Raw genomic sequence first — 12792 nt, forward strand, 5'->3', positions numbered from 1 at the left:
GGATGATTTCTATGCAATCCATGCTGTCAAGGGAATCATTTCCAAACTCGGCTTAATCTGAGTTTGACCAGCTGTCCAATTCTTAACTATGATTTCCTTAGTGTTTTTCCATTCTCATGAAACACTGGCTCAAGACAGAGAAAAGGTTAAAAGGTCAGCATAAAATAGCTTATTCCTTTCTTTATCATTTCCTTTTTGGTAAAAAAAAAAAAAAAAAAAAAAAAAAAAAAAAAAAAAAAAAAAAAGCTTGTCTTGTTTTCTGAAGCTCAGACACTTGAGAAGTTGTCCAGAGAAACTCCCTCTGATGAAAGGCTAAATTAAATCTGTCATGTGATCACAGGCTGACAGCTGGAGCCATGGGTCCAGCTGCACAGACTCTCTGATCATCTCATTTATTTTAAACACAAAATGTGTGGAGGTTGGTTCCATTCCAAGTACACTAAGGTCAAAGGGTACTGGATTATGTAAGGGTTTAAAGAACCCATGTGTCATTTAGATATTTTGTTTCTTCTAAGAAATGTAATCAGTGATCTTGATAACATGGATATCAGTTAATACTTACATTGTTTCTCAGTTCTTTTAGAGACCTCAAGATGGGATTTCTTTTTAGGCTCTCACTAAAGACCCTATTTCCTTGTCTGTATGCCAAGGCCTAAAGAGAACTTTTAAATAATTATAATTTCATGCTTTAATGCAGCCTGCACTATTGGCCCCAAAATAAATATCTATTTTTGTTGGTTTTTCTGTGTCACTGAGCGGGATGAAGAATTTTGCATACTGAAGAAGGGCACAGAAGTAATCCTATATCTGATACTGTGTAGAATTAATTTTGTTGCACATATTAAAACTAAGAAAAAAGATTCAGGTGACTAGAAATGGCAAGGGTGATTGAAGAGTGAAGGAGTCTTAGCATCACAGATAGCATCTCAGATGGCATCTTGTATGTCACGGAAAGATCATAACACTTTTCAAAGCTGGGTTATAAAATGTACTTTCACAGTGTTTCTTGGAAAGACTGAGTTTTTCTGAAAAGGGGAACCAATAGTAACTCACTCAGATAAACAGGACTAGAGTGACCCCAATAGTCAGTAACAAAGGACCTCCCCTAATTATATTTAAAATTTACAACCCAATTATGTACCCCCAAATACAAGAGGTTTTCTGTAGAGATTGTCCCCCCCTCCTAAGTCTACCAACCACTTTCCTAAGCAGTTTCCCAGCCCTGATAAACTCTGTCAACTTTCCACTGCAGAAATCCTAAGCATTTCCAATACTGATCTCTAGATATTTCCATTTGTGAAGCTGATAGGTTTAAGAGCAAACAAATCCTAAACTTTTCTTTTGATCTGAAAGTATAAATATATGAAAGCATTTTCTGGGCTGTATCTGAAGGAAAACATACAATTTCAATTTTCATTCACTGTTAATGAAATTTCAACTTTCATTAAGAATGAAATAGATTGCTTTCCTTTTTCCTGTCAGGATAGGTCCACTTGATTTAGGAGAGACACAGAGGAGATGCTGCTTCTCTGCTTTTTAAAAAAGTTCACTGTTTCTCTTACATTATTCCCTCTTTTGCTTTTCTTGCATCATTATTATCAGAGTTTTTACAGAAAACTTGGATAATTGTTACAAAAGCATACAGGAGAGTTTCAGGTATGTGAAGTTAGTGTAGTTGGTGTTATTTGGTTGATTTGACTTGGCTTTGGTATAAGCTTGGAGTTAAAATATGTAGAATAATTTTCAATCACTTTCAAATAATGACAAGTCTACATTTATCTGATACTTCACTTTCATAATCATCATCTCCTTGATTTATACAATATTGCCCTTGTTATTCACTTAGATCAACATCAGCTACGACTCAGGTGACTTTTCCAGTCTGACCTGGTAGGTAAAAGATTCTGAACTTCCTGCTACAGTTTCTGGCTTCCCACCCTTTACCAGTCAACACTGCACATCGGTGTTTGTCACCAGATCCTTTAGGTTCCTTACAAAGTCAAGAAGACTTTGGCTACTAAATTCCTAATTATGTTTCTCTGTTTTGCTAACATTATTTCTGGAACCACATTCCTAGTCTGTAATTATTCCCTCACTCTGTTCCCAAGTTATTTGTGATCCTTTTTTTCATAATCTCTTTAGTGTCTTAATGGTTGAATTTCTCTGCAAATTCCCACTGTGGTATATCTAGATTCACTCTGGTAAGTTTTCAAAGGGCAAACAATTTTAAAATCAAATAACTGATCATTGTTTTGATGAAGACGTGATGATTTTGAGAAACCAAGTCTGTTTTTTTCACCATGATGAAAGCAATTCATGTTCATTATAGAAAAAGATGGAAAAATCTAAATAACAAAACCCTGAATATTATAATACTATTCAAATATAATTGATAATCTTTGAATCTATGTCATCTTTTTCCTTAAAGTTTTAAAATCTTATATAATCATTCTGATGTACAATATTGCCATTTTTATTAAATAAGAGTATGTGTGCATTTTATGGTTTTACTATAACCTTCCAAAAGCCCAGCTTAAAAGATGTGAATAGTTTTATAGAACTGATATACTTCAATTTCTTAATTGTTTCTTAACTTGTATGACTTATTATATTCCATTTTCCCTACCTGTATCCTTTCAACCTGACTACCCTTTAGAGGTTTAATCTTCTGATTTGAACCCTAATGCCATAATGTGCATGAATCTAGATCCATTGTCAAAATCACCTCGAGCATCTCTTCTTCTGGTACAGTGCCCTTTCCTTTCGTAGCAATGCTTGGTATGTTGATTAAGTACCCCACTGTCCTCAGGTTTCTTCCCTAAAAACCAATCATATATAAAACATTGTGAGTTAACTAATTTCACTGAAAAATTGTAGAGTTTTTGGCTTGTACTGAACAATTATTTATTGATTTACTCCAATCTCTAACCTAACTGCAAAGTCTTCCCAAAGCTTGTTATAACATTGTTTCTTTCTCCACTACACATGGTTCTCTGAAAATTATTAGCCACTCTGGAATAGCAGCTCTCATGTCTTCACTAACCTGCCTCCTTTTTTCCTTATCCTCCCTGGATGGTGGTGAATGTATTTATTCTGTTTTTTTTTAATTATTAGTATGTGTTTTTAATATATAGTGATCACAGTCATCATAGGGAATTTGTACCTCTATGAAGTATATCTAGTTCTTTTTTCCCCATTCCTTTCCTCCCTTGAAGCCCTCTTCTCTTCCCCCCTTAAAAAAAACCAAAACTTTGTTCCATTTTTTCCTTCCATACTCCTTTAAAAATCACCCTTCCCTTCCTTCCCGTTATCCTCCCCTTTCATTGTTTACTCTTTCATTTGGAAATGTTCTGCCTACTTCCCAGCATCTGTCCTCCCTTTGGCTCCTTATTTATCCATGGGTTTCTTACACTAAAGAAACAATGCAATGTTTAAACCATGTGTGATTTATTTTACTTAAAATCATGGTCTCAAGGTACATCAGTTTACCTTAAAAATGTCTCAAGTATATCCTTCTTTATGGCAGAATAGTACTCCATCATATATAAAAACCACTTTTTTTAGTCATTTATTCATTGATGAGCATGTGAGGTGTTTCCAGGACTTAGCTATCATAAATTGTGCTGGTATAAACATTGGTATGTAGATGTCCCTTGATATGATTTTTTAACTCTTTTGGAAAGATAACTAGAAGGGGGAATAGCTGAGTCAAATGGAATATCTGATTTTAGTTTTTAAAGAAACCTTCATACTGATTTCCATGGTGATTGTATCCATTTATACTCCTACTAACAAGGATTTATTTTGGCCTTTCCAGCATTTGTTGTTATTAGTTGATTTCTTAGTGATGGAGTGACGTGGATTCTCGGTGTTGCTTTAATATCCAGTGATTATAAAATGATAATATATATCTTGGATTATATGTTTGTGTTTGTTTCTTTAAGATATAATCCTAAAAACAAATTCCTGGATCTGAATGTAAAGATATAAAATTAACTGGCCAACACTGGTCTATTGAGTTCCTACCTTTTGCTCTTTATACACATTAAATTTACAGTACTGCTTTGTGCAGTCTATGACTGGTGAAAATGTAAAAGCCTCAACTTTTGTCAATTTCATATTTAGGAAGTGAATACAATAAATGTGGTTCATGTCTTGGAAGGGAAAAGGAAAAATAAATATATACATATATATTGTGTGTATAGATATGTTAGATAGTTATACTACTAATTTCTATTACTTCACTAAAAAGAAAGTTTTACATTTATATTCTTGGATCAATTTTTCATGCCTTTATCTTTTAACATGAACAACTATCTTGAAGATAACAATGGGCAATGTATTGACATTGTTACTCTCCTACTATGCTTTGAAATTTTGTATCTTTTTTACTGTTTTTTTCCTCTTTAAAATCATTGGGGGGGGGATAACGAGGACTGAACTCACAACTGCATGCTTGTAAGGAAGGCCCTTATGCTGCTGAGCTAAACCCAAAGCCTAAAATAAAATTTTAAAAGTAGATACGGTACATATCTGAGAAGTGCTACCTCATTTAGTTCTATGAAGTCGTCACTACAAACCATTTTACAGATGCAGAAACCAAAGTACAGGGATGTTATTATCATGCCTACATTTACCTAGCATAGGGCTATGGCTATAGAATATATGATTTGGTCCTGTACACAGAAAACTTATGATCATACTCTTCCTTACACTTTGGACTTTCCTGAACAAGTCATGGGAATCTGGGGTATTTTTTTTTTTACTTAGATTGCACTTCTGGAGAAAGATCTAGGGTGGTAATGCATATTATTTTCACCATTATTTCTTCTGCTATTTGATCTTGCATTATAATGATGAAAGTCACTTAGATCTTTGCAGTGGAATACTATGCTCTTGATTTTAGAATCTAGCTAAGGCAAGCAGTCTGCTCATTTCAAGCTAACTGAATGTCTTGGCAACCAACCTATTACCAGGATAGCAGCTTCACCCCTCCATGGCTTAGAGAGTATTGGAATTCCATGAGAAGTCATGGAATAAGTGCAGGAAAAAAAGCACTTTTGTTTCTGTGACAGGAGCCCATTCTTCTGTTGTGAAGTTGATTTGGAAGAGAGCTGTGGATTGAGGGAACTAAATCAAACACATCTCTTAGTACTGTCTAAGAAGAATGGGGGCCATTAACATGTGGTGCAGCATCAGCCTGCTGGGTAGTAACAGGTACTGGTGGGTGCCATTTCTTGTGCACAGTGACTTTAGAATATCTAATAAAATTCATTACTTGTTTGAGAGAGAGCAAGTAAGAGTAAAAAGCACTGTAAAAACCCAGTCCATTTCAGGTTAATCTTGGCACATACTTTCTCCCAGTTGGTGCATTTCCAAAAGAAATAGGCACATTAAATTCAAAAAGGACAACTCAACCCTTGTTAAAACTGTAAATCAATGCTACTCAGTTCTCAATGTTTCTGCAAGGAGAAGTAGCGAGAAATGAACTGATCCCACCATTCTTGTAAGCCTCTGTCTCTGTGACCAAAACTCTGAAGACACATCTTCCTTCCTCCAGGAAGGAAGTTACTGGTTGGGTAGCCTGGATTCATGCCTTTACACATACAGAAATATTTTGTGGCAAGCTTTGTCAAACCCAATTTCTGGGTGCCATAGAATATATCAATGTTATTTTCTTATCAAACTTCATATCCACAAAATTATGACATGTTGAGTGTCTTGAATGTTACATTAGTTAATAAGATCCTTAAAAAGATAGATAATTTTGCTAATCTATTCTATCCTGAGATCAAATTTATAGAGCAGATATGCCAGCTTTTGGATCCTCTTGTCAGTATAACCCCAGAAAAGTTCTAATAAATACAATTTGTTAATTGGATCACATGCCATAGCTTGCGATAAATACATAAACTATGTCTTCCCACAGATACATGCAGGCTTTATCTTTTATTGGTAAGACCAAAGAAAGCTTAAGATTTAGTTTCTCTGTTTATCAATAATCTTTGTCTTGGGAGCTCTGGTTGGCTTAATTATAGAACTTAGGTCGCTAGAAAAAATCTTCTTTGATAGATTTTCTCTCCTTCTTAATTAATGCTCAAGTTTGGGACTGAGAAATAAATTTAAAAAGAATAAGAGACAGATTGTGTAAGGCCATTCAAAACATTCTTAAGTCATTTCCTTTAAAGTCACACTGTCATACTCACACTGGAGTCAGGAAGGAGACAAGAGAGAAGAGTCAATAGCCACATCGCAGGTTCTGCAGCAAATGCCGAAGGGCATCATGTGCTTAAGCCAAAGAAAGGTTGGTGAGAGCAAGGAAATGTCCAGATACATGAATGTCCAGATCCATGGCAGAGATAGGAACTTCCTGATAGGAATGCACTGTACATATTTTTAATAATTGTCACATTTCATGGATATATATTCTTTTTAGGAAAAATACTTTCCAGAATAAATGAAGTATTTCAAACTCTGAGGCCTGTCAGGGGCAGTTGGTAATAAATATGGGCTATGACAGGGTGAGAATAAAAACCACAAAGAGCTGTAGCTAAACTAGAGTGAGATGCTGTTTCTTAAATAAGTCAAAGTCAATTTAAAACAAAATAAAAAAAGTCACCAAACCAAACATCTGGAACCTGCATTTGGCTTTTGAGCTATCAGTTTGTGATCATTGGAATTAAATTTGCCAGGGAAATAAAGAATTAGAACTTAAAAAACTCTAAAAAGACTAATAATATCAAAATGTAGTAAATAAAAAGACTTACTTTAATTATCAAAGTTATGGCACTGTGCCTCAATGACTTCCACTTCCAACTTCTCCATCTTCCACTAACCAGACTGTGCTGAGCAATTAAATGTTTTCTGTTCTTCAAATATTTTGTGAATTTATTTATTTTTATTTGCTAAATATAGCCACTTTACTTAAAGGGCCCTTCTAGCGAGAGAAGATTCACCTTATGTTGCCCTCAGATTACTTAAGCATTTATGATTTTTCTTTTTAATGCAGAAAGTGCATAGAGTATCTTTGTCATTGGCCCACTGGGTTCATGTTTTGTTTGGTTTATTTTTTTATATTTGGAAAATCATCAAATAAATATTGACAGCTTCTTTGAGTAGTCCATTAGCAATTTTTAAAATGTCAATGAAAGTTTGAGGAACTTTGTACTCAGATCTTCCAAAGGAGGCCTAGAAGCTAGATCTAAATCAAAGCTAAGTCTGTGTATTTTATTTTGCCGAGTATGGAGAAGAGGCAAGGTCGGAGACTGTAGAAAGTTTCTGTTGTGGTCACTAAGATGAGAAAGTAAATATTTTTCCATTTGCAACTTCACTTTACCATCCAAACTGCATGATGCCTCAAGCTTCTACGAGTCCCCTTATCCCCATCCAAGAAAAGACCATCTTTTATCATTAAACTTCCATAAATACTTCATTAAATGATTAGGGGACTCAGATTGGATTTCTGTTTTGCAAGATTTTGTTCTGCTTTGTTCAAGCCAATCCTTTTTTTCATTTCATGATTTACCTACAGTTTGGAGGAACACCTCTTACCTATAACGATACAATCCCATCTTCCCCTTGAACATTTGCTTCTTGGCATTATGAAAGGCTTCTCTGGTGGGAGTGTGTTTCCTCTTGGGTTCAGGGTTTTAATGTTGTATGATTATCCGGGTCTTTTTCAGACTTGCCTTTTGTCATCACAGTGTGTGTGTGTGTGTGTGTGTGTGTGTGTGTGTGTGTGTGTGTGTGTCTGTGTGTAAGTTTTGTCACTCAGTTGTGTTAGAGCTGACCCCACTTCTCTCTGTAGAGACAAAAAGGCTTATAGCAAAGGAATCAGTCCATGTTCAGTGACAACTAAGACAGCCTGTGGTATTTTGACTGCCAACAGAGTGCCAAGATTTCTAAATTGATCAAACTAGGACTCACAGAGAAGTACTTAATTCAACAAAAATGATGATGACCATCATTACACTATAGTAGGTAAAAACAGGCCAAGTTCACAAAAAAAAAAATCTTTCCTAAAAATGTGACCAGCAGGATACTGAACACCTAGGGGACTTGGTGCCAACAGCCTGAATGTCTTGTATTTCAGAGTCTCCTCACATTACTTCAGATCTCAAAATAAAAGAATAGTGGTCTGATTTTGTCCCTAATCCCTGGAGTCTTGGTGACTTTGTTGGAAAGACTGTTGCAATATCAAAAGACTTCTCTTATATGAGAAACCCAAAATATCAACAAAATAAAGAATAAAATAAAAAGTAATATAAAATGGACTGTTGGACATTTTGCAAAAGCAAAGGGGACCAAGAGATACAGGAGATGAAAAATGAATTAAAATGTATTGTGTACAAGTGCCTATTCCCTACAGCAAGAGTAGAATCACTATGTACTAACATATATGGATAAAAAATAGCTAATGCGCCAACTAAAAAATGAACCGGATATAGAGAAATGAGATGATATTATAAGTGACTAACAATTTTTTCTGCACAGCAGGAAAAGCCCAGGCTTCTTGAGCCTTTGGATTATGAAACTGTCATTGAGGAACTTGAAAAGACCCACCAAGACTATCCTCTTAAAGACCTCCTGTTCTTCCCCAGTGATGACTTCTCGGTAAGTCTTCTCAAGCCATCTCAGTTTAGGAGGACCCTGCAAATTGGATCGTATTCTTACTTCTAGATTCAGAAAATGTCCCTTCTGCACCTACCACCCAGCAGTAGGAGATATCCTTGGCCTCTCCAGGTGGGAGGGTAGAGGCTCAGAGAGACAGTGGCCCCAGGGGACAGCAGCAGTGCAGGGTGCTGTGAGGTTCCGGCTGGTGCTCTTGCCCCAGCCAACATCCATGTGTCTAACCACTCTGCTGCCTTCTCTGGATTCACAGAGCATTTCCTCTCTCAGGCCATTTCTAATTTGCTGCCAAACAGCAAAATCCAACCAAGTGAAAAAAGCCAGAATCTAGTAGCACAAAAGATATAATTCTTAAAAATTACCTTTAATCATGCCTGGCCTTTAATTAGAAGATTTTGAGGCTTTGAGAGCAAATAAAGATCAACAAGAATACTTTCATGGAAAGATTGTGAACAGTGACAGAGGATGTTTCGAAGAAGCGGAAACTATGAATAAAAAGGGCACTCATTTTGGAGACAGAAACAATAAATGTACAGATGATGCGCCAAACATACCATGTACTGTTTGTGATCACCTTAAACTCTTTAACATTGTTAATGAATATGGACATTTGCAAGCCAAAATCTCTAAGGGCAGTTGATAACTTTTCCTGTTCATTTTATTTGTTTTGTTTTCCCTTAAAAGAAAAGAAGTCCCTGGTAGCACTGACTTCACCTTGTGTAGTAGATGAAGAGGAAGCTTGGGGATAACTCTGCAATACAGGCCTAGTCTGTGGACACCTCTGTCAAAGAGCGTTGTATCAGGGCTCTCAAACAGCTTCAAACTTTGGTTGCATCTCTCATCTGTGTGACAGATTTTGTTTCTGACTTCTGAAGGGTTGTTTTCACCGCTCTGTGGAATCATGATAAAGAAGGTACAGAGGGAGGCTAATGCTTTTGTGTTCCAAATATGAAGAATAATGGAAGAAAGGTGGATTGACACATAAGAAAAATAACTCTTCCAATCTGATTTTTAAATGTTTAGATGGCTTCCATCTCACACTGACACATTTTCAGAGAGGCTTATCTTCTGCAGAAATCTCACTTCCGTGGTTGGATCAGGCAGGCCACGAAAGTCTGAACTGCAAGCCTGAAGTTAAACACCCTTTTATTTTTTTTAATTCCACATCCTCATTTTCATGTCTGAGACTGAAAAATAAGCCCACCAAACAGCCTTTTCCTGCCAAAGTACACCAAAATTCATGTTGCATGGGGCATCTTTCTCTCTGGCTCTGTTGTTAGGTGCTACCTCAAGGATGTCCAGATTAAAAAAGAAAGGAGACAGGTGCAGAAAGAGGTAGCATTTGTACAAAATGTAATTTCAGTTTTTGACATTTCTTCATGATCACTGAAGTTACAAATTTTTTCTGAGTACTCTGACCACTGCCATCTCCAGCAGTGTAGACAGAGCCTATAATAACATACTGCTTTCTCTTCTCAATGCCTAACAGATACACTGCTTATTTTATTCTATGCCTGCTAAACCCTCCTGTGGCTTCTCTTTGCCTTCAAAATGAAGTGCAAATGCTTTAACTTAGCCCGAAGTTTTCTTCAAAACCTACTCCTCTTTTCTCAAAGCTGTATATAGTCTTTCCCACCACCAGCCCAGCCCAGCCCACCCTGCACATTGTCTCTCATTCCCCTGTGGAATAAAATACTACCACAGTTCTAAAAACCACCATTCTAGGACACACACCTCTATTTGTCTTCCTCCTTAGAGAAACAAAGATGCAATGTTTAATGCTGAATGTTAGGCATTATTTTAAGAATGGTGTTGTAGCTGTGATTAGACAGAAATTGCCCTGTTCTACTGGAGATAATTGTTTGAAAATAAGTTTAAAGAATTAATTGATAAGACAATTCTAGTAAAGACCAGTTCTAGAATAAAAACAAACCTGGGGAATGTGATGGAAACTGATTGGGGGAAGAACTGATTTGGCTGGGTGGTCCAGGATGGCCCCTGGTGAGGCAACATTTGAGCTGAGTTCCAAATTCTTAAGGAGGACCAGCCGCTCTGTCCTCGCGTGAAGGGCTGTTTCCAGCTAAGGAGCAGCTGATTCAAAGCCCCAGAGAGCTCTCCAATTGAAGATTGAGATGACTGAACAGAGGAAATGGTCACAGATGAGATTAAGCAAGGACAAAATCAGGCATTTGCATCTTATTTTAAATGCAAGAGGCAAGTCACCAGAGTATTTCAAGGCAACCAAATGAATTGGTGTAACATTAACAGTTCATCTATCCTCTGTATGGAGAACTTAGAGCAATGCTTAGAGAAAGCCTGGGGCCAGCTGGGAGAGTAGCTCCCAATTAGTAGATGCTGAAGAGATATTTGATGCCACCTGATCCTTATTATCAAAAAGTCATATCGTACAAATGACTACATTTCAATTTGCAATAAGGTATTTACAAAGAAATATGTCTAATATTACAGATGCACAAAATTGTCAATTTTCAAATAATTCAGACACATCTTTCTCCTTTTTTACTCTATGGAATATGATTCAATAAACTAGAGCCCCTGCAGAGCCTACTGCCTATTTTTGTATAAGAATTGGGTTTTTAAGTAGTTGAGAGAAAAAACTAATATCTTGTAATACTTGGAAATAATTTTCAAATTCTGCATCCATAAGCAAAGTTTTGTCTAAGCACTGGTGTCCAATCATTTACCGAAGATATTTTCATGACACATATCCCAGAGTTGCAGTAGCTATAAGAGAGACATAGCCCTAAAAGAGTAGTTTCTGATCCTCTGAAAAAAGGGTGAGATGATCCCTGCTATGCAGTACAACTGCACTTCTTTTGACTTTCCCTCTTGTCTTATGGAGCGTAAACACTTCTGTTCATTTTTCTGACAGTGTCTATTTGCCCAAAGCCTGTATCACAGTTAGGGCTCTTGCTGATCAGCAGAAAGCATCCACACACCTACGAAGTGCATCATGTCCCTGGCTTCTCCTTGAGCAGCGGATAAGCAGTCCCTGGAATGTGTGTGTGTGGACTGGTTCCACTCAGCCAATGGGAAGTGATGATAAAATGACCATGTCATGCCCAAGGCACTGCAAGAGAAAAGGAAGAGCCATTCCCACTTCTGCACCGCTCCACCAATTTTGCTAATCCACTCTTCACTCTGAAGGTTGGAGACTGCAGCTCGCTCCAGTGTTTTCACTTTTTAAGCATCCACACTTGCGGCAGACATGATTCATTGCTGGTTTGTTTAATCAATATTTATTCAGCACCCACAAGGTGCTGAATATATAACAGCATTTCCCAAGTGAGGAAGAATGACAAGAAAAGCAAGGACTCCACCAGGGGCTTGTGCACTAATATGGGTGCAAAATAAGAATGCTGAAAATGCTATGGTTAAGAAATACCAAGAAAAGGAATTGTATCTGACACTTGCAAAACCAAAATAGAGATTGTTCTTTTATGAAGACAGCGTTCTTACAGGAAGACTTTCCCTGTTCACTCTGCTGCCCCAAACTACCAACACATTTGTGGCATAGATATGTCCAAAGTCTTCCCACCTCCTCCCTTCCCACCTCCCTCCCTCCCTCCTTCCTCCTTCCTCCCTCCTCCCTCCTCCTCCTCCTCCTCTGCTTTGATTCATTTGCATATAGTACTCTGAGAAAATATTTTAAAACTTAAGTCAGATAAAGCCACATCACTGATTAAAACTTTAGGGACTTCTTATTGTCTATGGAGTCAAATCTACATCCTCAACATTGTTCCAGTCCTTGGGCTCCTGATGAAACCACCCTCATCCCCTAGCCCCGTCTTCTGGATCACTGCAAAGAATACCTGAATTCTTTCTGTTTGTCACACTTGCCAAAGTCATCTTCTCTTCTCCGCACTGTGTAGTCTGCATGAGTTGCTCCTGTTTCACTCATGATTTACTTCATCTGTCACCTCTTCAAAGATGTATCCCTGAATTTCAACTCACATTGCCCCACCTGGACACTAAGCACTCCGTCCTGTCACTCTGCTTGTTACTCCTTGGAAAGATCCATTGCCTTTTTATAGCCTCTAGCAGGGTGAGAATGTCTTTGTCTTGATTGAGATTTCCAGTAACTAAAGCAGCACTTGGCAAACAGCAGGTAGAAAATCAATATTCATTAATTATCTTTCATAA

At 37.2% G+C, this 12792-nt stretch overlaps 1 protein-coding gene across 16 annotated transcripts in view; it reads left to right on the top strand.

Moving 5' to 3' along the window:
- Dock10 (dedicator of cytokinesis 10) overlaps positions 1–12792 on the top strand; it is a 266509-nt gene that overhangs the window by 98466 nt on the left and 155251 nt on the right. For 12 of the 16 annotated variants that reach the window (XR_010043486.1, XM_063237241.1, XM_063237245.1 and 9 more), the window contains exon 2: positions 8494–8613. Coding sequence is in view for 15 of the 16 variants with exons in the window: in XM_063237241.1 (XP_063093311.1) it covers positions 8494–8613 (120 nt within the window). In the remaining variant the exon portion in view is untranslated. The remainder of the gene's footprint in view (positions 1–8493; positions 8614–12792) is intronic. The other 4 variants (XM_063237242.1, XM_023567061.2, XM_023567063.2 and 1 more) reach the window with 1 other exon arrangement.

Source organism: Cavia porcellus, unplaced genomic scaffold, assembly GCF_034190915.1.
Source record: "Cavia porcellus strain 051 isolate PalLab524CR breed Dunkin Hartley unplaced genomic scaffold, mCavPor4.1 scaffold_26, whole genome shotgun sequence".
In the NCBI taxonomy this organism is placed as follows: domain Eukaryota; kingdom Metazoa; phylum Chordata; class Mammalia; order Rodentia; family Caviidae; genus Cavia; species Cavia porcellus.